The sequence below is a fragment of the Caretta caretta genome, chromosome 7 (assembly GCF_965140235.1).
Source record: "Caretta caretta isolate rCarCar2 chromosome 7, rCarCar1.hap1, whole genome shotgun sequence".
In the NCBI taxonomy this organism is placed as follows: Eukaryota; Metazoa; Chordata; order Testudines; family Cheloniidae; genus Caretta; species Caretta caretta.
The window spans coordinates 82,651,058-82,678,333 of NC_134212.1; the positions used below are offsets into that span (position 1 = coordinate 82,651,058).

General features: G+C 43.6%; 1 protein-coding gene across 1 annotated transcript in view; it reads left to right on the forward strand.

The window, feature by feature from the left end:
* The first annotated feature begins 17,458 nt into the window (after positions 1-17,458).
* The window catches only part of LOC125639752 (hexokinase-1), a 70,276-nt gene continuing 60,458 nt past the window's right edge, over positions 17,459-27,276 (forward strand). The window contains exon 1 of the mRNA XM_048857399.2: positions 17,459-18,196. Coding sequence (XP_048713356.1) covers positions 18,134-18,196 — 63 coding nt within the window. The 5' untranslated portion in view covers positions 17,459-18,133. The remainder of the gene's footprint in view (positions 18,197-27,276) is intronic.

A 27,276-nucleotide genomic window follows, 5' to 3' on the forward strand; every position in this document is an offset into this window, starting at 1 on the left:
CATCCTCTGTCACTAGGTTGCCTCCCTCATTCAGTAAGGGGCTCACACTTTCCTTGACTTTCTTCTTGTTGCTAACATACCTGAAGAAACCCTTCTTGTTACTCTTAACATCTCTTGCTAGCTGCAACTCCAGGTGTGATTTGGCCTTCCTGATTTCACTCCTGCATACCCAAGCAATATTTTTATACTCTTCCCTGGTCATTTGTCCAATCTTCCACTTCTTGTAAGCTTCTTTTTTGTGTTTAAGATCAGCAAGGATTTAACTGTTAAGCCAAGCTGGTTGCCTGCCATATTTACTATTCTTTCTACACATCGAGATGGTTTGTCACTGTAACCTCAATAAGGATTCTTTAAAATACAGCCAGCTCTCCTGGACTCCTTTCCCCCTCATGTTATTCTCCCGGGAATCCTGCCCATCAGTTCCCTGAGGTTGTCAAAATCTGCTTTTCTGAAGTCCAGGGTCCATATTCTGCTACTCTCCTTTCTTTCTTGTGTCAGGATCCTGAACTCGACCATCTCATGGTCACTGCCTCCCAGGTTCCCATCCACTTTTGCTACCCCTACTAATTCTTCCCGGTTTGTGAGCAGCAGGTCAAGAAGAGCTCTGCCCCTCGGAGAGTGTATCCAGGAGATCTGGATACTATCCCTCCAGACATGACTTCCCCAGGGAACACTTGTACCTGATACCATAGGCCCCCCCCCCCCACAAAAAGTTGACCACCCCCCCACTTTCTGGCCCTATCGGGGCCCAGGGATCCCTATGGCAGGTGCCCATGACCCGTCCAGGAATTTTACCACACTTCTCCTTTTCTGCACCCACTGGAGCTGTTGGAGGATGAGGATATTGACCTGGATCCTCAGGTACTGTTGGGACTCTCATCGTCATCTCTGGATGAAGCAGTCACTCCTTCCTCTCCATCTCAACGGGACAACCAGGAGCTACTGCGGAGGATTGCCAATGACTTCCAGTTACGGCTGGAGGACGTCCAGGATGCTCAACTCCAGCTCCTGGATATTTTGCAACCTGCAGGCCAAAGTAAGGTAGCACTTCCAGTTTACGAGGCCATCACGGAGCTAGCTAGATTGGTCCAGCATACTGCAGCATCCTGCACCCCCACCCATAGAAGAGCTCAGAGGCGCTATTTTAACAACTATTCCAGGCTGACAGACTTTGAAGACAAGCTTCCCCCGAGGCCAGAGCCCAATTTCAGTTCTTCATAGAATAGGGTAAGTTAATGGCAAGATCATCCCTTCAGGCTGCAGTGGATGCAGCAGATATGGCATCTGGCCACTGGTATAGTCAGAAAAGGGTTTCTTGGCTACAGTCTTTAGATTTCCCCAAGGAGGTACAGAAATACCACACAGGACCTTCCCTTTGAGTCGAATCTCTTCAGTGAGAGAACAGATGAGTCCATACATGCATTGAAAGACTCAAGATGGACTCAACACTCCCTGAGGATTTACACTTTGGCCCTAAGGAGAAAACACCAGAGACGAGCCTATAGGCCACGGTCACCCCCTCCTCAAGTGTTCTACTACCAACATCCTGCCGAACCTCTGTGGAAACATCAAAGGGTTCAGAAGCCTCACTTCTTGGCCCCCTTTACAAAGATGACCTCTACCCGTTCCCAGCCACCTGCAAAGGGCTACAATTGATGTCTTGGTTGAGACCTGCCTATCAACACTGATGCCAATTACCTCTTTCCCCATTATTTTGAAGGTCTGTTTCCCACTCTTCACCCTCAGTTGGCACTTTGATCATCACAGACAGCTGGGTCTTGGAAATGATCCATCGAGCATACTCCATTGAATTCCTCCCCTTCCCCTCTCCTAAGTCCCCTTCCCCGTTCCCCTTCAGGAACTACTCTCATGAGGTGATTCTTCATTAAGAGGCAGACTCCCTCCTACAATGTGGGGTGATAGAGCATGTCTCATCTCAGTATTAAGGGAAAGGGTTCTATTCCCCATATTTCCTCGTCCCCAAAAAAGACAGAGGGTAGACACTCATTCTGGACCTTCTGCAACTGTGGCTCTTGATATGAAGGATGCATACTTTCATGTAGAAATTCATCCCTCTCACAGAAGGTTCCTGCAATTTATGGTGGGCCAAGAACAATTGCAGTTCAGAATTCTTCTCTTTGGCTAGCAATAGCATCCAGAGTGTTTACAAAAGTTTTCTCTGTGGTAACAGCCCAAATGAAATGTTCAAGTTACACAGTCGTCCTATAGCTAAACGACTGGCTCTTGGTAAGTTGCTCCTGCTGAGAGGTCAAGTTGGTGTCGGAGTTTCTGCTCCATCTTCTAGCAGCCCTGGATTTCTGCATAAACAAAGAAAAGTCCATTTTATGACCCATGAGGATGATAAACTTCATCAGAACAACACTGGACTCTGTTTCTGTGAGAATTTTCCTTCTCACAGAAAGATTTCAGATAATGAGCAGCCTGATAGCAAGGATTACTCTAAGACCAAGAATTTCAGTCAGAATGTGCCTCTTGCTTTTAGGCCATATGGCCTTGTGCACTTATATGATACCATACATCATGCTTCATCTATGATGTCTACAGTCTTGGCTCTGGTTGGGCCACTCACCAGACAAAGATCCCAACAACTCTAGAGTGACTGTTCCCAGCAGAGTCACTGTCTCCCTCACCTGGTAGCTGAACCCAGAGAAAGTGAGAGTGGGTGTTGCCTTCAACACTCCCACCCCAATGCCACCATCCTAACAGATGCTTTCCTTCTGGGTTGGGGCGCTCATCTGAACAACAAGGTACCTGGACCACATGGAAGGCCAGATTGTGCATCAGTATTTTAGAACTGAGAACAATTTGCCAGGGTTGCAAGTGGTGTCAGACAGTATCACCACAGTCATTTACATAAACAATCTGGGTGGAGCCAGATCTCTTCCCCTTTACCTGGAAGCAGGCAGGCTTTGAAACTGATGCATCAGAAACAGCATCACTAACAAAGCTGCATACCTCCCAGGTGCTCAGAACACTTCAGCAGCCAACCTGAGCAGGTGCTTCTCTGTGGCCTATGAGTGGGAGATTGACATCTCAGTTCTGAGCAAGATATTCACTCAGCGGGGTACACCTCAATGGGCTCTCTTTATGTTCCAAACAGAAAAATTTCCCTGTACTGCTCCAAAAGAGCTATGGGCTATGGCACCCAGGGTGATGCTGTCCTGTTGTCGTGGATAAACCATCTCAGATATTCCTTTCCTCCCATTCCCCTACTACCACAGGTCCTGAGAAAGATCCACCATGACAGGACTAGAGGCATTCTCCTAGCACCCAGTTTGGTTCCCAGAGTTCCTGAAAATGTTAGCCCTCCCTCAGTCACGATCTGCCTCTTCCCGGACCCCTTAACTGTGGAGGGGGGTAGAATCCAGATTTCTCCATCTCATGGCCTGGTGTTTGGATGAGCACTGGAAAACAGAATGCTTCTATTCAGCACCTGTTCATTCTATCCTTAAACCCAAAGTAGGAAAGATTCAATTAGGACCTACTACCTAGCAAAATGGAGGTGTTTCTCTACCTGGAGGCAGCATCATCAACCTTCTCCGGGCACTGCAAATATTCTGGTCATTTTAGAGTATATCCTGGCTCTAAAAGAAATTTGGGCCTTTTCATTAGCTCACTGTGAGTCCATCTCTCAGGAATTAGTGCCTGCCTTCATCCGGTAGAATGATGTTCTGTTTTCACCCACCCAGCTACAATAAGATTCATGAGGGGCCTAGTCAGGACCTTTCCACCCAGGGTCAAATCTACACCTCAATGGGACCTCAACTGCATCCTGTCAATATTCACCAGACCACCGTTTGAACCTTTGGCAACATGCTACATGTCGCACCTGTCTATGAAAGTTGTATTTTTAATTACTATTACTTTAGCCAGGAGGGTGAGTGAGTTTGGGAGCCTTCATGGCAGATCCCTTTATCCTTTTGCCTCCATCCAAAGTTCCTCCCCAAAGTTATTTATGAATTCCACATCCACCAAAGTATCCACTTACTTGTCCTTTTTCTGAAACCCCAGACTTCTGCAGAAAAGACTTCATTCCCTTGACATCCGACCTGCCCTGGTGTTCTGCAAAGGACCAAACCTAACAGAAAATCACCAAAACTTTTTCTTGACATAGTAGAAAGACTGTGAGGTCAAGCAAGATCCTCTCAGAGAATCTCTAAGTCAGTTTCTGGGTGCAACAGTGGGTGCTACAGGTTAGAACACATACCTGCTCCTGAAGACACATCCCACTGGGGCACAAGCCACATCACAAGCATCCCTGCAGGACATTGCAATACTAGACATATGCAGATTGGCTACCTGGAGCTCCAGCCACATGTTTGCTAGTTCAGGCTTCTGCTGCAGATATAGCAGTGGGAACTGCAATACTGCAAGCATCTTTGCTGCTGGCTTCCTTGTACCCCCCCTCCAGCCTGAGCACTGCTCGTAAATCACCCATGTGTGGAATACACATAGCGACCAGCACTTGAAGAAGAACTAGAGGTTATTTACCTGTAACTGGAAGCTCTTTCAGATGTATTGTCCTTATCTGTATTCTACTACCTGCTCTCTGTCCCCTCTGCTTTGGATTTTGTTGGATTTGTGGTAAGAAGAGGAACTGGAGAGTCACTGGTCTACACTGCCTTGTTTGTCCTCAGTTGGGAGCATGAGGAATGCTACTATACATGTGCAGCCCAATGGACTCTGCTTGTTAGAATTTTTGGACTTGGGCACATGACGCACATGTGTATCCGTGTGTAGACTACAGATAGGGACCACACATCTTGAAGAACTACAAGTTACAGGTAAGTAACCTCCATTTCCAATAGAAACGTTAGTACGCAATAACATTATGAAGTTTTGGGATGTTCCCTGGAGGATTTTGATTCCAGTCAAAATTGTTTGACATTTAGGGGTTGGGGTAATCCTATTCTCACATGTCATGTAATATGAACTTTAAGGGAAACTGTACACATTGATCAGATGAGCATGCTGACATTTTGAAAGATAAGCACCTCTCAGCATTAAAAAACTCAGACATACATTTGTTGTTTCTTTTGGTATCATCTTTTGAATTGGCAGATTTCTGGGTTGTGGGTTGAGACTCTGAATTTTTTTGAAGGCTGTGATAGACAGAACAAACTGAATGGAACTTGTTTATCCGAATTATGAGAGGGGCCTGTGGTATATGTATGTATCCAGGCAATAAAGGGCATGTTTTTGGGTGCAACATGTATTTAGACGGATAGACCTTTCATTTGATTGACATGCATGCAGCTTTAATATAAGTTGTCATTGCTGTTCACTTTTGTAAATTGACCTCTTTGCGAGAGGTGAACATGAATGGCTGGAGTTTGGAATGTCAATGGAATGGTATGATTTTTGACTAACATGTGAGATACGGGGGTCAGATTCTAACTCCCGCTTTGGTCCCTTTGTATGGGGGCTTGGGAGGGCGAGGTTATCATCCCCAGCCGACACAGATGGCTCCTACTCCATCCTTGTTGCAGCCTACAGTATAGGGGATGTGCATGGCCAGAGTGTGGTATACTCTGGCTATCCCTAGCTGGCAGATGGTCCCTTCAGGGGATGGGAGCTGCTCTAACCTGCACGTGGGACCAAGCAGAGAGTCGGGGAACTATAATTAGATCCCTGAGAGGTTTCAGAGTAACAGCCGTGTTAGTCTGTATTCGCAAAAAGAAAAGGAGTACTTGTGGCACCTTAGAGACTAACCAATTTATTTGACCATGAGCTTTCGTGAGCTACAGCTCACTTCATCGGATGCATACCGTGGAAACTGCAGCAGACTTTATATATACACAGAGAATATGAAACAATACCTCCTCCCACCCCACTGTCCTGCTGGTAATAGCTTATCTAAAGTGATCATCAGGTGGGCCATTTCCAGCACAAATCCAGGTTTTCTCACCCTCCACCCCCCCACACAAATTCACTCTCCTGCTGGTGATAGCCCATCCAAAGTGACAACTCTTTACACAATGTGCATGATAATCAAGTTGGGCCATTTCCTGCACAAATCCAGGTTCTCTCACCCCCTCACCCCCCTCCCAAAAACCACACACACAAACTCACTCTCCTGCTGGTAATAGCTCATCCAAAGTGACCACTCTCCCTACAATGTGCATGATAATCAAGGTGGGCCATTTCCAGCACAAATCCAGGTTTTCTCACACACCCCTCACCCCCATACACACACAAACTCACTCTCCTGCTGGTAATAGCTCATCCATAGTGACCACTCTCCTGAGAGTGACCCGTATAAGCTGGATGCATCAGGGAATCTGGTATGAGATTGTTGTTGCTGTGTCTGCACCAGGCCATTACTGACCAATCTTTCAGGTTCAATGTTCCTTTTCAATATACATATACCTAGTGAATAAGTTCTGGAGAAAGGGATTTGATTAGCCGTGTTAGAAAATTGTCTTATTTATGCGGACTAGGGAGTGATCAAACAATTGTACTCATTTTTGGCTTAACAGAAAATTTTAAATAAGTTAGGATTGTTGTGATTTAATTTTAACTTAATTATCAGTTTTGCTCCATACCTTACTGCAATGTCACTAAATCAGGAATGCTGACCCAGGAATCACCTTATATAGCCCATCGAATTCTTTTTAAATGTACGATTGATTTAAAATATTCTGTGAACTCACTATTTGTGCACAACCTGTATATTTTGCAGTAGACACAATTCTTCTAGAAAGGACTGCTCATGAGTGTGGATATTTTACTTACTGCTATCCTCCACTGAAAAAACATGGCTAATTTTAATTACCTTACCTCTTCTACATCTGGCTGCTCTGCAATAGCTTTTTTTCTTTCTGTAGAAAGTTGGCAAATGATTCTCTGATGCTGTTTTATGTTTGACCAGCAGGGGAGGCTTGTGCACAAAAAGTGAAATTGTTCATGTTTGGAAAATGTATAATGTAATATCATCAGATCTGACATTTGTAGTGTCTTAAATGAACCGACTTTCTTGACTTAATCTAAAGTTGGCAGACATTTTGTAGAAACAGCCACTACAAAAACTGTTAGACATTTGAGCGCTGGCCTGAGGCTACCATCAGGCCTTTCAGAATGATTAGTACCCTCCTCTGTGAACCCATATAGCATTACTTTGCTGTACAGTATGGAAGCTGTAATTGTTGCGCACACTTTTATTTCAGAGAGTTCTGTTTTTCCCCCCTTTCTAATCACAATGTGAGGGCTTGGAGAAGTGAGATAGGTTTTGCGGGTCTTTTAGGCCTAGAGCCACAACAGGATTTAGATGTGCAATGCTCAGTGTTGCAACATGTAACTTTCAGGCTTCCTGTACAATGCACAGGGAGAGTTAGGTGCCTAACCCTCTATCCTTGGAAGCAGTGACTCTGAAAAAGACTTGGGGGTTGTGGTGGATAATCAGCTGAATATGAGATCCCATTTTGATGATGTGGCCTAAAGAAGTAATGTGATCCTGGGGTGTATAAACAGGAATCTCAAATAGGAGTAGAAAAGTTATTTTACCTCTGTATTTTGCACTGGTGCAGTTGCTGTTGGAATACTGTATCCACAATTCAAGAAGGATGTTGATAAATTGGAGAGGGTTCAGAGAAGAGCCATGAGAATAATTAAAGGATTAGAAAACATGTCTTATAGAGAGAGACTCAAAGAACTTAATCTAGTTAGTTTAACAAAGAGAACATCAAAGTGGGCTGATTTGATTACAGTCTATAAGTATCTACATGGGGAACAAATATTTAACAATGGGCTCTTCAATCTAGCAGAGAAAGGTGTAACACAATCCAATAGTTGGAAGTTGAAGCTACACAAATTCAGACAAGAAATAAGGTGTAAATTTTTAACAGTAAGGATAATTAACCATTGGAACAATTTACTATAGATTGTGGTGGATTCTCCATCGCTGACAATTTTTAAATCAAGATTAGATGTTTTTCTCCAAGATCTGCTCTACGAATTATTTTGGGGAAGTTCGTGGCCTGAGTTATACTGGAGGTCAGACTAGATGATCACAATAGTTCCTTCTGGCTTTGGAATCTATGAGGAAAACAAGAAGTAAGGGACACTCAGAAGCCAGCCAGCAGGCTGAGCAGGAGCTGCCGAAGCTAGCCAGTAGGAGATGCTGAGGAGAGAAGGGTATGGCCTAAGCCCTGCCCCACCAAGGTAGTTGGGCACCCATATCGTCTTGGGTAATCACAGCTGTGAACCCTCTCTGGGAGCTAAGTACCTAAGACAGGTCAGCTCTTCCTCACAAAGACAGAAAGACACCCCCCCAACACACATACCTCCCACCCCCATTCATAGCCAATAACCTGTGACTAGGGCACTCACCTATTTGCAGATCCCCACTCTGCCTTAATTGGAACAGAGACTTGAGTCCAGGTTTCCCCTATCTGGAGGAGAGCCCTAACAACTGGGCTATTGGCTATACTGGGGTGAGTTTCTCTCAGTCTTTCCTGTTGAAGCTCTTCCACTTTGTATATGTTAAATATTCACTGCAGCAGGGATTTGAACTTGCATTTCCCAGGGAGTGCTCTAACCATTGGCATATACAGTTAGTCTCGTCCTGATCCAATGACTTGTTCATGATTTATACAAAGTGGACCAGCTTCAACAGGAGAGACTGAGAGAAGACCTGTGCCAGAATACCCAATAGCCTGGTGGTTTGGGTGTTCACCTGGGATGTAGGAGACCTGGGTCTCTGCTCTGAATGAAGCAGAGTGGGGATTTGCAAACAAGCCTAGACATCCCAGGTGAGTGCCTATCTAGTGGGCTTTTGGTTATTCTGGGGGATACACATGCACATGTGATCATGCCACTCAGCCAGCCCCAAAAATTCCTGAACTGGTCACCTCTGGCTGTCTTGTGTGTGAGGTCCAGTCTGGTAGGCATGCTCTGAGAACACTTGTTGGATTGAACCCCACAGGTGAGGCAAGCAAGGGAACACCTAATCTGAGAACTCTGCCGGGGCCTAGGCATGAGCTAGGATGACACTGAGCTGCTTAGCGTTGTCAGGACTTGAGCAGTTTTGCACGTACCCACCAATTGAAATTTAGTGCACCTAGGGGACTTCACTGGCAGGAATTTAGACACCCCCAGGGTTAGATGGCAACTGAGTGGGGGTTTTGAGGATCTCAGTGGCATGTAAACATTGGACGTAGGTGCCTAAATCTCTTTTTGTGGATTTAGTGCTTAGTGCCCAATGGAGAAGACTGCAGTCCTGCCGCCCTGGTCTTGTGGTGCACCTAAGAGGAGGGCCGCTGACCACAATGACTGTTAGGAGGCTTATTCCTTCACCCACTTATTTCCCTGGTCCTTCTCACATGAACAGAGAGCAACAACACCCGAAGTCCTAAGGTGCAAACAATTCAATGTTTATTGGGGTGAATTTCCAGCAAGCATGATTCCAGTTTCCTTCCTTAGTGTCCCCATTCCCAGGTCTGACATCACAGAGCCTTACCTGTGTCCCTGTTCCCATTTCTGCCCTTAGCAAAACATGATTCCCATTTCCCCACCCCCATTCCCTGTTCCCATTTCCCCCCTTAGTAAAACATGATTCCCATTTCCCCCACCCACTTCCTGGTTGACTGCAGACTATATAGTAAAACTTGAGTTCTGCTTAGCTATACCTTAACCAATCATTTTCCTGAAATTTAACTAACCAATCCTAACATATTGTAACATGATTATGTAACCAATTATACCCCACCACCTTAATTAGTTTACACCCAGCAAAATTAATTATACGGCAGACAGAAACAATCACAGAACCAGACAGAGACCATGCAAATAAACAATAGCAAAGTGACAGGTTTGAGAGTAACAGCCGTGTTAGTCTGTATTCGCAAAAAGAAAAGGAGTACTTGTGGCACCTTAGAGACTAACCAATTTATTTGAGCATGAGCTTTCGTGAGCTATACAGCTCACTTCATCGGATGCATCTGCAAAGTGGCATAGCAAAGTGGGAACTATAATGACAAAACAGTACAGAAGTGAGGATTTCACATCCCAGCTATTGATAAGTGAGTTCTTGCCAGACAGGATGCTATCAAACTAAGTTTCCTTTTACATCTTCTAGGCACTTCCCTTTCTCTGGAGGCGATATGCATTATCAGGACAGGATTGTAGTCCTAACAGCCCAATAGCACCTGATTTCAATGTGACTGGTTTGGAATGTGAGGATGTGACTGTTCACTTCCCAGCTTATGGCTGCCTCTGCTGCTTAGCCAAAGGCCTTAGCCCAAGAACAAGGCCTCAGACTGTCACAGTAAGAGAAGGCCCTTACGCTGGCAGACAGTGATTTTGATTCTTTCTTTTATACCTCTATAACTAGCTAAGTGATAAGAATACACCTACATTCTTAGAGTATAGGCCTTTACAGACAGGCCTGAATATCTATATCCTAACAATGACTTGGGACTTTGCAGGTTAATTCCCAGCCAGAGTTAAGGATGATCACAGGGTGGTATTTCTACCTGTGAGCTAATTTGGTCTGCAGGGACAGGATTACTCTCTCTCTCCTCAATTCTGACACTACAATAAACTCCATTCATCCAAGGAGATTAAAGTAGGATATAAACAAACATTAAGATTCCTCACCCTGTGGAACCATTTTAGTAAGTAAGCTAAAGACCAACCAGGGTCATTGACTTGCCCAAGTTCAGGGCAGGATTGCCAACCCCTAGCATTCGGGATTCTGCACAATTATAGTATGACCCCACCCAGGTCTTATTCGGACCCTGCTCCCTGCACTCTCCCCACACCACCAATGACCAGCTGGACCCACTGGAGAATGAGCAGGAGGATGTGGGAAAGGAGCTGCCCTCTGAGAGCCAGGATCTTTTTGGGACTCAGGAAGCTGTTGACAGCCAAGTGGAGAGGCAGCCCCAGTCCTGCCCTGAATCAACTGATGCCGAATCCCAGCCAGAAACCCAGCCTGGGAGTGAAAAATCATTTCCCATGGAATGAACTTGGGCATGTAAGTACCTATTATTATTGGCGGATGTGAGCGAGGAGTCCCATTTCCCTTCCCCCTTTCTGCTGCTTCAAAATGGCTTCCCCCAGCGTGGTGCAGGCACAATCTGTGGTCCCTCCTCCTGCCCCGCACTGTGGCAGATTTGAATAACAAAGCATTCATTTGTGCAAAATTCAACAGTTTATGGAGGCAGAACTTATAGGGAAAGAAATGTGGTTCGTTTTTGCAGTTTACATGAGGTCTCTGCACATTGCATGGCTGGTCAAGGCACAGACAATGCTGCTTCCCATGCGTACAAATGCCCTGTAACACACACTGTGGTGGACAGTCATTGCAGGGCCCTATCTATTATCCTCTGCACTTTCTCCGAGTCTGCAGGGGAGATATAGCAAAACTTTTAACACTGAGAAACAGCTTGGTTTTGTTTTGCACATTATAGGGAATAGCCCCTCCCCCATGTCCCCAGTATAGCTTGCAAGCCCTTCCCACTCCTGCAGCACTTCTGGGGGACAATCCTGGTGAATAACTTCACAGCGTATCTTGGTGGTCTGTCCTTTGCCTTTTAAATAAGACCACCTCGGCCTCTTAGTTACATGCCTCAGCGTAACATCATTGAGTGTCAAAACAGCTTAAAGATGTAGAGGGGATTACTGGCTCTCTTGCTCCCCATAATCTCCCTCCTTTACGCCTCTGAGGCCATAGTAAGCCAAAATACCCTCCTGCAAAACATGCTGCTGCTAGGCCAGTGGCTCTGCAGTCCCTTAATTTGGGACCCAGTCATGCTCTTCAACCCCCAGACAATGCTAGCTACTGGGACCAGCTGCACTTATAACCTCTGTGCCCCTGCAACAGTGCTCTCAGAGGCTCCCATTCACCTCTCAGATCCAACCTCTGAGAACCGGCAACACCAGCACCTGGGAGTCCAGCTCTTTTCAGCCACAGCACTCAACCCCAGAACACATGCAGACGAGAAGTGCCAGAGACGAGGCGTGTACTCACTCTTAACTTTAGAAAGACCTTATCCCACCAATTGTTGTATTTGAAATGTTTTGTACTCTGAGCTTTGTTTGCACTGTTGCAGAAATTAAAGGTTTGCATATAGCTGGTGACTGAAGACGACTGATTAAATATATTTCCAAATACAAAGGTATATTCTTCCATTGTCATTAAAATTTTATTATCTTTTTCCAATACATCCACTATAAGTTGTCTTTGCACTTAACACAGAAAATCCTTTAAATAAAGCTGAAATAATTCAGAAGGCTTTACAAAAGCACATAGGGAAGTTTAAACACAATACCCCAGTGCACACAATGTCTGCATCCCAACATGCCCACCACTGGCTGACAGGTTTATGCAGGAGACTCAAACTATGAACAGTAGGCATCCCTGACAGAATTACCCCTGGTGTTTGTTCTCTGTGGGATGTGTTGCTGGCTTCTCAAACCTCCAAGCAAGTCTTTGCACCTCAGCCATCAGCAAGGTTTTCCTCCTTACTGTCACAACGATTGTGTAAAAACACAACATGCAGTGGAACATCTTTTTTCCTGCTACTTCCAACCTACTCCATTGTCAGCACCATCTGCTTTTCATGCTTTTTATCGAACTCAAAAAATAATTCTTTACTCATCAAACTTGAAAAAAGGGGGAGGGGAATGGGTTGATAGTGAATGTGCTCGTCTTGCTGTCTGAACAGAGAAGGATTAATTCAAGCAGCCCCTCTTAAACATTTTGTCATATATGAAGCAGCTCATTATATTCCCTCTACTGGAATTTATAAATGCAGCCACAAAATGGGTGGGCAGAAGCGTAAAGATCACTTCCTTTTGCAAATTTAGAAATCTGATTATCTGGCACTAAGTTCTGAGCTAGAGGAGTCTTTGGGAGAGGAACTACTCTAGTTGGGGAGACTGTACAAGTCTAGGTAAGCAAGTAGGAACAAGAAAGGTCTGGCGTATGTAAAAAGAATCCCCTGCTCCTTAAACACAAGATTGCTGCTGGCTGCTTAGTAATACAGCTGCAGATTGGGCAGGGCAATCCCCCCTTCTTCTTAAGCATGCTTAGGGGAAATCAAGGATGCTTGCCCAACCCCCTCCAAACAAAAGAGAAAGAAATAAGGTATGCAGATCAGTGAAACTCTTGATGGAAGTGTCACAAGAACTGAGCTTATATAAATACAGAAATCTAGGGAATGAAATCCTACTCATTGAGGTTGACTTGCCCAAGATAAAGGAAGATAAGCCTTGCAAAGGAGTCTGAGAATTTTGGTTAATGCAAACAACTGATTTCACCAGAATAGCTCTGAAAAGGAAGCCAACACCTGCAGGCCAAATATTTAATTACTCGGCTGCAGTAACTGACTTCAATGCAAACATTGTCAAGGCAATGTTTCAATGTCTAGGCTGTCTTTAGGGAATTACAGGCTTTCTCAGTAACATCTAATGTATTCAGCGAATGTCCCCATATTGTTAATTGCAGGGAACCTCCTTCTGCCTCTGGTAGCAGTCAATTTAGTGCACATATTCTGGCTTCAGTCACTGGAGGCTGTTCTAGTTTAAAGTCAGTGGGAGCTGTGCATGCACACTAGAGAGTGAATTTGCCCTTCAGCATGTAAAAAGGCTCTGACTCACTATTATTATTTGTATTATCGTAGCACCTAGGAGCCCCAGTCATGGACCAGGACCCCATTGTGTTAAGTGCTGTACAAACACAGACCAAAATACAGTCTCTGCCCCAAAGAGCTCACAATCTAAGTAATTACAACCGAAGCATCTATTAATAGGCAAATTGGTGACTTTTGCTGTGTTTGAAACCTTTTCCTCCTCTGTATGGATAACATATGAATTATTCAGATACTATGGTGATAGGAGCTTATAAGAACCTAGCTAGCTAGTAATTAATGTAGCTTATATAGTGCCTTTTGATCTGAAAATCTCAAAAGAATTTGTAGATATTAATTGCTTACATTTTAAGCCTCACAAAATTTGAAATGAGTTTGGGATGATGTCCCCTCCGGTAGCCCTTTCATTTCATATTGCTGTTCTAGCAATGGCCAGTATTTTGGGTTATTTACATAATGACCTCCACTAGATGGTGAACAATGAGAAATAAGTTTGTTTTCTTCTCATTTCCTTTCCTGTCTGGTCAACGGTGACATCTAGGTCACCAAAGGCAGCTCTGCTTTGCCTAGTAGAGCAGAACCCTACTAGCAATACTGCTTGGGAAAATCAGCCTGCAGACAGTGATGAAGTGAGATAGTTTCAACGCTTTTCCTTGGACTAGAATACGTTGCCTTTGTAATGCACCAGCAATTCCCCCTGCCATAGCTGAAGTCCCAGTGTTGCTGCCAAATCTTTGTCTCATGCTGAGCAACATACTGCTAGCAAGCCACAAGGCCAGATATTATGCTGTTGCTGTAAGATCAATGTAAGTGAGCTTCTCATTTCCATATGTGGTAAGATCTCTGAGCACAAAATTAGGTATCAGTTGTCATGCATTTAAATGCTTGTTTGTGAGCATGCATGTGTAGTGGAGGCTTAGTGACCTTTCTTTTGATGTTTGCTAAATGTTGCTGCAACCATTCTAATAGTTTAGGGGGAGATATTTAAAAGGCATAAATGATAGTTAGATGCCTAACTCTTATTGATTTTCAATGTAGGGGAGTAGGAGAAGGATTAGATATTTAGCTTCCATTTGTACCTCTGAAAATCACCCTTTTAGATTATATTTTTGGATAAGGGTCACTCTTTCTTGCGGGATGGGAAGGCAGTTGTTCATTCCTTGGTGAAGTCCTGGCTATATATTCCTCACGTCTCCCCCATCTCATTTTAAGCTTCCTTATCTTCAGATCTTTGTGTTGCAGCCAGTGTGTCTCTGACTGATGACTCTAGTCTACAGGATTCCCTTCAGAGTCTGTCTACGCTGTTCTTAAATTGGTTTAGAGGTCACTGATGAAAAACACAAGGCAGCCTGCTCCCAACAAAGTTGAACTTCCAACTCTGCAGCTTCCCTAGTCCCCGCCAGAACAAGGGACAGTAATGAAAGGCTCTTAAGTCAGTGGGCACAACTTCCAGTGACTTTTAGAGTCGTGACACTTTAATCAGGGAAGAAGTTGGCCCTTGGGATCAATTACCGTGAGGAGCAGAGCACAGGCATTAGGCCACCAGCTTGGCAACTTTCAGTCTTTTAAGTCATTAACTCCTTCACGGTAGCAGCCTCTACTACGTTGCCTTGTGTGCAGATGAAAAGCAAACTGTCAAAACACAGTGGAGTATAAAATTAACTCTAGTGGCTATTTTTCCTCTAGCACAATCTCTAACTGGCTGAAACCCTGCTATCTCCTTCAAAGATTTCCAAGTGAAGGTCTTCTAAAAATAACTGTGACTGTTCATTTTTAACATGTACTTTTACTCTTCTGACATCAAGGCAAATTTTATTAAAAAAACCCCAAAGCCAAAAATGGATTACCCTTTTCTGTGCTGTTGTAAAAATATTGATAACATCTGAAGGGCTGGGACACTGGTCTGAACAACAAATTTGAAATACCCAGACTCTCAAGAGCTTCAGCTTCATATCCCAGCCCTACATCCTTGGAGCTAGGTACGTTGGGCTAGACTTGCTTGTGCACTCTGGCTGCTCTGCACTATTCTAGTGGCTCTACAGCCGGCAAGGCGTACGCGTGGAAAGCTTTGCTGGGATAGCTGTATCTATACTATACTGTATCTATACTATACTACACTATATTGGCAAATTGCTCCAAACGGTCATTTGGTGGTGCAGCTTTTTCCAGCCTTCCGAGTGAAATAAGCTATTCTGGAAAAGTGCATTTTTGCTGGCACAGTTATGTTGGTCATACGTCACACCTCATCGCATCTCTGATCGACACAGCTGTGCTAGCAAAAGTTAACAGGAAAGAAATGGCCTAAGCAGCCATAAACCCAGGTTATCTGTCTGGTTAAACTGAGTTTATGGTTGGTTTGTGTCACTGGATTGGTGCAAAACTAGAGCATACTGGTGAATAATCTGGCCACTAGAGTGTGGTGGTCATATGAGGCATTACAAATCAAAGTTTTGTCTGCTTTCTGTGGTCCATACAGATCCTACAGCACGTTCCATAATGGTAGGGGTTTGTCCTGCTGTCCTTGGCCAAAACTCCCTCTTACATCAAACTCTTATGCTGGTTGCTTGCTTCTCTTTACCTTAGAGCTGGCTGTGTTTTGAAAAGAAAGTTATTGTAGACATGCAAACATCATCTTTTAAATTCTTCTAAAAATTGCATTGCGGTGTTCTCCATTTTATTGGGAATAACCTGAGAACATAAACCATCTTTATATCTGATTTTTGTTGGTCACCTTAGCCAGCCTGGTCTGTACTATTTATAAATACTATCTGAACAAATACTCCAAATAATCTTTGACACATGATTTCTGACTAGGAGCTAGAAGGCTTCACTCATTAGGGAGCTAGCAGACAGTATGAGGTTTTAGTTACATTTTTCACAGTAACAGCTAGATTTTTAACACTGCTAGTTAGGACAAAGACTGTAATTCTTCTTCTTCTCCTCGATTGTAAAATGTGTCCAGCATAAGAAGGTAGCTGCCATCTGAATTGAATACACGGCCTTGATAAATGAGGGAGAAAAGGAATGTGGTTTAGCAGCTATTCAGAAGTAGCCAAATGACTTGCAGGAGCTATCAAGTGTGACAAACTAGGGTTGCAAACCTGCCAAGATTCATTCACTGGCGAGGAAGCATACTTCTTTTGGAGTAATTTTCATGCAGTGTCTAAAATACTTCACCTTTGTGATGATGATTTTGTAGTGTGAAAGCTTTTCAGTTATAACTTTATTTTGAATAGTTTATTTTCTGTATTTATTTATTTTCTGTAATTATTTATAGGGCTGCCAGAAGACAGCCCTGAAATTGAACAGGAGTACCCGTGGCACTTTAGAGACTAACAAATGTATTTGAGCATAAGCTTTCGGGGGGGCTACAGCTTGAAATTGAGAAATCTCCTGTGTGCGAAGCTTAGGGACCCTACTGGAAGGTAAACATCCAGGTTAGGGACTTTACTGCTATTTGCTTACACTTGTATCCCTGTAATCCCATTTAATGCCTTCCAACACACCCTGCAGCCCTAATCCCAGAGGGAGGGCGCATGATCACCCCGGCCCATAGGAAGCAGCATAGGGCCTAGTAGTGATGCAACTGCCTCCCTGTGTCCAGGCCACGAGGGTGGGGATGCTGCGGCGCCAGCGGGTCACGTGACAGCGAGCGGCGCAGCCCCGACCTCCTCGTTCCGCCGCCTGCCGGCGAGCCCTGCAGGAGGCGGCGCGGGCCTTTCCCGCTCACGGCCAACGTCAAGCGCCTAATGGCGCCCCGCGCAGCTCTGTTCGCGACGTGCCCTGGGCGGCGCGGGCGTGTTAAAACAGAGGGGCCGCTCCCCCGAGGAGGCGGCACGCTAGGCTCCTCCTGGGTTTGAAGCATCCCTGTCGCCCCAGCGCGGCTCCCGGGTGTTGTGTGTGTTCCCACCGAGCCTTGCCCTGGGCCGCGGGTATTTACGTGCGAGAGGCTCTCAGGGGCCCCTCGGTCTTTAAGTGCAGGAATTTCCCCTGGCTCGTCTTGCTCTCGCTGTAAGTGCCATGCCCTATGCAGGAAGTGATGGCCGCAGGCTCGCTCGCTTGGGCTGGAGCTTCGCGTAGCCGCCAAACAAGCAGGTGTCCCAGCGCGCCCGAAATAACTAACGTACGTGGGGAACGTGCAGTGATGTATCATTTTTGGGGCGCTGGGAAGCCCACCTTCTTTTCCTGCACATCGGCTGTCCATCACAGTGCCTAGGAGACGGCTTGTCTCTTCCCCAATGCTGCAGAGCCCTCCCGTAACAGCCAATCCCAGCGCAGGAAGTGGGCAGGTTTTACTCTGTCACTATCCCCTGTATGGAAAAACCCTCTGCATCCTTTTTTTGCTTGGTGGGGGGAGAGGAGGAAGAAGCGGTTCCCCTGCAGTTTAGAAGCTTTTCGTGCAAGGCGGGGGAGAGGAAAAAAAAAAAAGATCCTTTAAATCGGTCCTGTGAGAGTTGTGTGTGTCCTGACTGCTTTGGTGTTCAGCAAAACCCTTCAATTATCTTACTTAATCAGACAGGATGATAGCTGCCCAGCTGCTGGCCTATTTCTTCACAGAATTGAAGGATGATCAGGTCAAAAAGGTAAGTCAGAAACCGAATATTTGCACCCCAATGGCCAATTTATTTTTCATAAAGATGTCTTTGTGTTGTCAGTGGGCGACCTGTGCTTCCACTTGATGAAAATATTTGTTAGAAAAGCTGAATGTAGCAAAATCGGAAATATTTGCTTTAATAAAACGAATTATCTTCTCTAGTGCATGTGGGGTGTTTTAGAAAAGCAGTGGAGCCTTGAGTTTGTAAAATGTGAAGGATATAACCCCTAAAAAGCTGTGTAGTATGCTGCAGTGTCCTTGAAAGAAGGATGTAGATGTCATTTCTCTACTGAGCAGTCCCTCCAGGGCCTTTGAAGAATAGTCTAAAATACATGAATACAGTCAGTCAGTCTCATAATATGTGACTGTATGAACGGTAAATATGTTTTATTACACTGGGAATTCAAGGCCCAGGCCACTTATTATTTAAAAATTAAGTTATCTTAACTGTAATTTATTCATTTTTAAAGTAGAGTCCTAACCAACAAAATCTGCCTATTTCTTGTTGTTAATCATTGCTAGCTAAAAAAATTACTTTAGAGTGAAAGAACTGAGTTGAATGTAACCTTGAAAATGTAGACTGATAATTTATTCACAAATTTGAAGCAATTTATTTATATTCTTATTAAAGTGGAAAAATAGGGTCACAAGAATTTCCGCTAAGGTTATTTTACCTAGTTATGCTTTGTCCCCATGTCTCATAGGTGGTCCCTTAGAGAGACGGGCCTCTATATAGAGGTGAAATATTTTGTTTTTAATATCATCAGAATAATGTCCTTAGGTCTCTTACGGGAGGGGGCCTAACATTTTATTATACTAGGTGTAGCACCACTGCGGGTGTAGGCTATAAACACAGACTTTGCAGAAATATTAAAGAAAAAATATAAAAGTTTTCTTATGCTGCTGAATTTGTAATGACTGTAAGGTATTTTAACTACATTTGATGTAGTTTTGTTGTCAGTGTGTTATTGCAGCCTCATATAAAAACAAAAAGAGCTCTAATTATCAGGAAGTCAGTTCCACGTGCATCACTTCAATATGTTTCTTTTTATTTTTTGCTCTTTGTAAACAGCAGCATATATAGAGGCGGTCACTCCTTTTTTTTATTAGTGCTTGCACAGATGTGTCTTTCAAGAATGTGAGTTAAAAATAAATTCAAGTCACAAACAATTTTGGATTTTATGTTGTTGTCACTTATGAATGTATGGGCCAACGGTAATATTTTTATAGTGATTTGACAGAGGCTGGAAGTTATGTTAAAAGCATGATTTTTAAGCACTTAAAGGAGAATATTGTTGTGTGCCAGTTAGTTGCATGGTGTTACTGTTTAACAGCATAGTACAAAATGGGTGTGGAGTTCAGTGTAAATAGATGGTAAAACAATATTACCTTATTTCTGAGTATTACTGGTTGCATGGGCGTGGTGGCTTAACATGAAAAGGAAAAGCATAGTAGTTTAGTTGAATAGTTAGGAATGCTGGAGATTTTGGTACTAGGCCAAAAAAAAAAAAAAAGGTTGACTTTCTCTTTCTGAAGAAGCTCAGTGGCCTTTCACAAGCAGGTGCCATAGCCTGGAAGATTCTGCCAACCTTTTCTGTACAACGTTTGTCCATATTATGTGGATTTGGGGGGAGAAATGGGGAGAAGGAGAGAGGAATATTGTTAAAGGTGCATGTAAGATTTTTTTGTTAAACTCTGAATAATGTGGCCTTGTCCTTTTCTGTTAATGTTACAAATGTGCGTTTTTGTAGTAATATCTGAGCTTGTCTGCCTAGACTAGGGAAATTTGCACCTGTGTGACTAGATTAATGTTGCTACATTAGTGTAAATGTTCAGCGTAGATGCACTGGATTTGTACAATTTAGCCCAGTAACTAGCCAAGATGAGTCACGTTGGTGCATGCCACATCTTAACGCTGGTATGTCCCATCCATGCTGGGGTTTTCTCCTATGTAGTTAAATCAGTGTACTGGTAACTACACCAGTGAGCAAAAAACAAACCCCCCAGAAAGCTATTCTCCCTCTTCCCCCAATAAAATAAAATAAAAAAAAAAAACCAATAAAAACTCCAAACTCGGACAAAAAAAACAGTTAGGCAGGGCCTAAGAATGTGCTGTATTTTTAAAAGTTGCTTCTTGCAGCTTTAGGTCTCTTGTTTGTTCCATTAGGTTTTCCCCATCAAAAATATCTGTAAGAGGTAGAGGATTAGGAATAACTGTTTAGTCTGGAGGAAGATCCTGAATCTGCCTTCTCACTGAATTTTTCTATTAGCTGAATCTATGTAACATGTATATTTGTTTTCTTGAAACACTTTTGCATGCCACTTACTGCTCCAGATTTACAAGCCTGTGTAAAGTATAATCTGTTTTTGTTGTTGTTATATTTAACAATCCAAAATAAACAAAAAATCAGGACCACAGTGGAGGTGGTTCGTACAAAAGATGTCACAAGCTTTACATTTACTGCATCTGAAATGCTTGTTATGATGCATGCTATCGGTGAAGTTCTGTGGTGTTGTCTCACAGATATTGTTATAAAAATATAGACAGTGTGTTTGTAAATTTTGTTACAATGAGAATCATAATTTTATTTGACTGCACTAGAAACCATTGTGATTGGGTATTTTAGAAATATAGATAACTATTTTATACATTAAAATCCCATTTAGATTGCACACAAATCTAAGCATAGAAGTAAAATATTTCTATATGTGCACCCTAAATCAGAATCTATTGATATTGAAGCTAAGAACAGCGACCCCTCCCCCCTTAAAAAAAAAAAAAGATAAATTAATAAAAAATCAGTTTGGGAAGGTTTATGAGGGGGCTGGATGGATCAGAATTCTAGTCCTGTTCTGACCCTCAAAATACTGGAGATCTATGCACCATGTTGACCCGTGATAGTGGTACAATTGTACTTATCCTCAGTATATTGCACACAAGAATACTTGCATTTATTTCTCATTTTCAGCTCCCTCCTAGCTGTGCTTCCTCCTCAAAAGGGGGAGGTCTCCTTTATTCTACTACAGACTGATTTGTTTCCATTCCTCACTCACAACCCCTCTATTACCTGCCTCCCCTGTAACTTCGTACTGTTCCACATCCATATAGTTCCAACCCTGAATATAGGCCTGAATTTTTAATCTTAGTCTCCCCTGCACTGGTTCTTGGCCTGAGGTTTAGGTGACAGCTGGTAGTGCAGGTGGTGAGTCACGCTGAGAATGCCACTATAGGGCATGGGGGATAAGGAAGGATTATCAGCAAAGAAGAGACAAGGTAGGCTGGAACTTGTTCAGCCTGAGTCCCACATTGGTCTGTATCTCAGTGACTAGAAATTTTTCCTCCTCCACAGAATCTTTGTGGTCACGTAATACAGGCAGTACTCTTGTGTCATTCACCTGGTAGTTAACCAGTTTCCTCAGAGTCAGTAACTTTAAGGATCTGTACTATAGGAGTTACCTTCGCATAGTGTGATTCATTGTGGAGATGATATGGTTCTGAGACATGTGCAGTACCTAGGTATAATGAGTTAAGAATACTGCCTCCAGCTTAACTTGAATATAGATATAAAATTTGTTTTTCTTTGTTTAAGACAGGCCCTTGAAGGAGAGATCCACTAATTTTGCTTAGTACAGTGTCTGGAAAATTTTAAAGGCAGGAATCACCATAGTGTGGAAAGAACATAGTGTGTGTTTCATGGGCAGAAATAGTATATGTGAACAAAATTTGTGGGGCTGTAATATATGAAAAAGGAGTCACTTCCATATAAAATCATGTGTCAATATATGATCTCATGCAAGTCCAATATGTAAACTAAGCTAAAAGTATACCATAGCATTAATAGGTACATAAGATGCATATAGTTTTGTTCCATGTGGGATAAACTGTGAAATGAATTGGAAAACTCACTTTTTCATTATAATTGGTATTGATGAGCTTTTGCTGATAGCAGCTCTGGTGGCAGTTTTAGGGCAAAATTTTAGGAGACGTATGGTAAGTTTGTCTCTGTGCACACATGCTGATTAAGACCTGATCCTGCAAAGATTTAAGCATAACTTTATGAACTGTGAAAGACCAGGGGGGTGAAGTAATATATTTTATTGGACCGCATTCTGTTGATGAAAGTGTGGCGAGAGTGTCACTCGAAAGCATCTCTCTTTCACCAACAGAAGGCAGTCCAATTAGGGTGCCAGACGTCCGGTTTTAGACCGGAACGCTTCGTCGAAAAGGGACCCTAGTGGCTCTGGTCAGCACCAGTGGCTGGGCTGTTAAAAAGTCAAGTCGGCAGCGCAGCAGGGCTCATGCAGGCTCCCTGCCTGCCCTGGCTCCGTGCGGCTCCTGGAAGCGGCAACGTGTCCCTGCAGCCCCCGGCACAGGGGCCAAGGAGGCTCCATGTGCTGGCCCTGCCCCAAGTGCTGGCTCTGAAGCTCCCATTGGCCAGAAACTGTGGCTAATGGGAGCTGCGGGGGCGGCGCCAGTGGGTGTGGGCAGCATGCACTGTGCAGAGCCGCCTGCTCGTGTCTCCGTCTGGGGGCCAAACATGCTGGCCACTTCCGGGAGCAGCGCGGAGCCAGGGCAGGCAGGGAGCCTGCTTTAGCCCCACTGCACTGCCAACTGGGAGCTGCCTGAAGTAAGCGCTGCCCAGCTGGAGCCCTCACCCCCTGCCCCAACCCAGTGAAAGTGGGTAAGGGTGAGGGAGGGGGGCTGGAGGGAGTGGGGGTGGGGCCTTGGGGAAGGGTTAGGGTAGGACTGTTAGGTTTTGTGCAATTAGAAAGTTGTCAACCCTAAGTCCAGTAAAAGATATTACCTCATGCATCTTGTCTGTAATATCCTGGGGCCACAACAACACTGCAAAGAACTTTATGTACTGTGATCATTCTCATTGACTTTCGTGTAACAGCTCACAGTACATAAAGTTGAGCAGGTGTATAAGTCTTTGCAGGATCAGGGCCTGGTCCTTCAAAAGGCTGAGTCCTTTTGTTTTCTATTAGATTTACAAATGCAATGGTAAGCTGTGTGTGAAGTTTAAGATTTTGCCAATTTTCTATCTAGTCAAGGAGCGGTTAATTTTTACTCATCGGGTGCCTGACAAAATCTCGAAATAGATAATGAAATAAAAAGGAAAATACTCTGAAAAGCATTTTGTTTTTTAAAAATGCAGGCAATGTGATGTAAATGGCAATTGTTCGGATATAATAAAATTAATAGAATTAACTACCTGGAATCACTGCTGTATAGGAGCCATTAAAAGGTTACAAACTGAAGCAATATGTAATTGAAAAGGGAAGAGTCTTGCAATGTTTAAACTATTTTCATTAGTGCATCTTTTACTACTGATGAATAGTAAATCATATTAGTAAATTAAATCATATTAGTAAATAATAGTGATCATTAGCATCTTTTACTACTGATGAATATTCCAGGTTTTCTCACCCTCCACCCCCCCCCACAAATTCACTCTCCTGCTGGTGATAGCCCATCCAAAGTGACAACTCTTTACACAATGTGCATGATAATCAAGGTGGGCCATTTCCTGCACAAATCCAGGTTCTCTCACCCCCTCACCCCCCTCCCAAAAACCACACACACAAACTCACTATCCTGCTGGTAATAGCTCATCCAAAGTGACCATTCTCCCTACAATGTGCATGATAATTAAGGTGGGCCATTTCCAGCACAAATCCAGGTTTTCTCACATCCCCCACCCCCATACACACACAAACTCACTCTCCTGCTGGTAATAGCTCATCCAAAGTGCAAACTAGATATGCATCTAAGGGCAGTTATTGGGCCTTAGTAACTGAGTCGGTGTTTACGTAGAAATGTGAGCACATACGGTTATATTTATTTACAGATCCACTGCATGATTACTGCAGTTCTTGGAATTCAAGAAGTCTTTTCTAATGTATGAAAATGAATCAGCATTACATGTTTTAGTCAAGAAAAATTACTAGTATACTATTTTGTTTATAGCACTCTCCATTTAAAAAATAGTTAATATACTTTTAAAATCAAATGGAAACTATTAAGTCTTTTGTAGGGCTCCATGCTTCCATTATCATGAATTATGTCATTTCTCAGGACATGCCAGCTGTTGGTAAAGGTACAAATTCTGCTGTTTGCATCAGTGCAGCCGTTCACTTCAAAACTTCAGATTCTCTCTGCTGAACCTTTGGAGGGCTTCTTCCCTTCCCTTCCCTTCCATATAAGTTCCTCAGGACCATCTCCCAGCGTGCGCAGGGAGCAGCAGCCAGATCTTCACAGGTCTTCCCAGCTTGAAATCGGGATAAGCTCCACTGGTGCAAGTATGGGCTTTGCCTGTCTGCACTAGGGATTGTAGCAGGCAGCTGCACCAATGGGTGTGTAATCTGGGCAAATCCTGTTTCAAGTATTGTATGTTGGGCAATAATGAGAGGATGCCACGCTTGTAAAACTGAACGGGCTCTTTAATGAGAGAACTGTGTTACAGAGATGCTGCAGCTTCAGTTAGCTGTCAAGCCATGTGCGTACAGACTGACTTGCCGATGCCTCCTCCAAACTTTTCTGCAACCTGAGCACAGGGCTGGTCCTCAGTGTTTTGTAACTCAGGGCGGAAAACGTTTTTGGTGTTCCCCCAACAGCTGAGCTACAAAACCCAAAAAGCCAACAAAAAACTCCCAACCCAAACAAACTAAAATCAGACCAGCACCTCCCCAGGTGTTCATTTGGCACCACCCTTAATGTTTGTCCCTGTGGCTGGCCCTGCCTGTGCTGCTGCCTCCTAATTCCACACAGGTTGCTTCATCGTCAGTCTAGAGAAGGTCTAAATAGTTTCCAGATGAGCTCTTGTGGGGAACACCTTATTAAATCTCCTATTCAGTAAAGTGGCACTTTCCTAATTGTGGCCTCTCAGCAAACATTTTCCAAAGTGTCCCTTAACTGGATATTGTGCATGAGCTATATTTGATACTTAACCAGAAAAAGGAGAGTGTGTATTGTTTGTAGTGATTTTTCTTGTAGTTCGTGCTTAATTAGTAGCCCTGTAAGGGGAATGACTTCAAGAAAGCAGTGTCCATCTCCTTCCCCTCCCACCACACCCTTATACTTGGTAGAATGACTGTAACCATTTTCCGTCAACAAAGAGAGCTGGCTGGTTTGTTAGAAGTGGAATGCATTGGAGCGATCTGTTTTGAAGTGAGATTTTCCATGGATTTCAGTGTGCATCTCTGTACACCCAAGATCCCTGCCATAATTGTGTAACTGTGAGAAATGTTGTCATTGGTTTTTCAGAATGAGAAAAATATCCACCTTTTACTGTACATGGTGTTTGTTTAGCTTTATCAAGGAATGGTACATTGTCCCAGAGGTGGTCAGCTCAGGCTAGTTTGATTTTGATTTCCTTTCTTCGAACACCCTCACTAAAGTTTATGCAAATAGTATAGGTGGATCACTTCTTTAGCCTTCAACACGTTATTGTAAATGGGAGGCAGGAGGTGGAGCATCTACAGAGTTTATTTTAGATGCATTACAAGATATTATAAAGCATCTAACAGCCAATTAGATGACTACATGAGCAAGGAGATTATGGACAGTCAAGACTTAGAATGACGGTGCAGTCTGATGACGGTGCAGCCTTAATTAGTGTCCCCCCCCCATTCGTTTTAAAAAGACAATACCTCAGGCCTCTTGCATATGGCTGAGTGCTGGAGACTGATGCCTTCTGTTTATTCCCAGAAAACCTGCTGCATGGGTAGCAGCAGTGCAAGGCCCCTCACCCTTTCACCGTTATGCCTTAGCTGTTCTGGAGAGACAGCCTTGAGTAGTGGTAGCGTAATTCACTCTCCAGAATCATTGAGTTCTTGGTCTGTTTATTGAAACTGCCCATGAAAGCGCCATCTGTGGTGGTTTCGGTAATGAGGATACTCCTCCACTAGGAGGGGGACTGAGCACCAACTCATTCCAATGTTCTGAACGTGAGATTGTAACAGCATCCACCCGCTACTGATCTGGACTGGATTCAGACAGATGATTTCAAGATCAGATGGCTAGTTTTTAGGTGGAACCCTGGATAAATTAATATAATCTCCCATTTATGGACTCGTGTATAGTATTATTTCTTGTAATTGCTGTGTCTAATTTTTTTCCCAATTTATCTTTCGGTAACTTTCCAATTTTCTTCTGTTAAGCTGTGTATTAAATGCTTTACAACATATTCAAGGATTGATAATAAAAAAGGTTCAACCTAACTTTGACGCAGAGGGATGAGGATGCAGCCCTATCGATTTAAGATGAGACCAAGTGAGATCTGACAGGCTAAATATGGTTAGACCTGGTCAGTGCAAGAGAAATCTAAGGTGCTGCAGGAAGTGTTGTTTTCGGTGGTTCAGTAGTTCAGAGCACTGGTACATGAATGCTTGGTAATTATGTTAGGGTGCCTTGTTCTGTCACATGTGCCATCTGCGGTTGAGATGTCAAACTGAGATTTTGATCACTTGGGATTGAAATACTTTTTGCAAGAGTAATTGCATTGGGACTGGTTTCCTGTCCAAATTCCATTTTGGGCCCTAATTACATTCTGACTGGCTATATTCTCCTTAAGATGGACAATAGTAGAGTATTCTTCGTCACTTCCTGCCTTACACCCACACACTAAACAACAGTTTATGTTCATCTGTATATATGATATGTGAGAGTACGTTATGGTGCTGGTGTGGTAATCAAAGTCAGGTTTTTGAATGATGGATATTAATATTACCTAATCAAATACAAGATTAAAGGAGAGGGTCTTGGTAAAGGACCCTCATGTATCTGATGTGTTTGCGCCACTGCAGGCACATTGATTGTCAGGTACATGGGTTGCATTTTAATGCTCTGGACCATGTAGTAAGCTGTGGTTAGTACAGAGAGTAAAAGAGGCCATGTGACGTGGAAAGTGTTGCTTCAGGCTGATGAATTTCTAGGTCAATATTTACAAGCCAGACAGTAAACTGGGATAGACTAGAAGCTGATGGTAAACAAGAATGGGACACAGACGTCTTTTAACCAGATCTCTGAAGGTTGAATTGTTTCTCTGAAGTATCATGCTGCTGTTA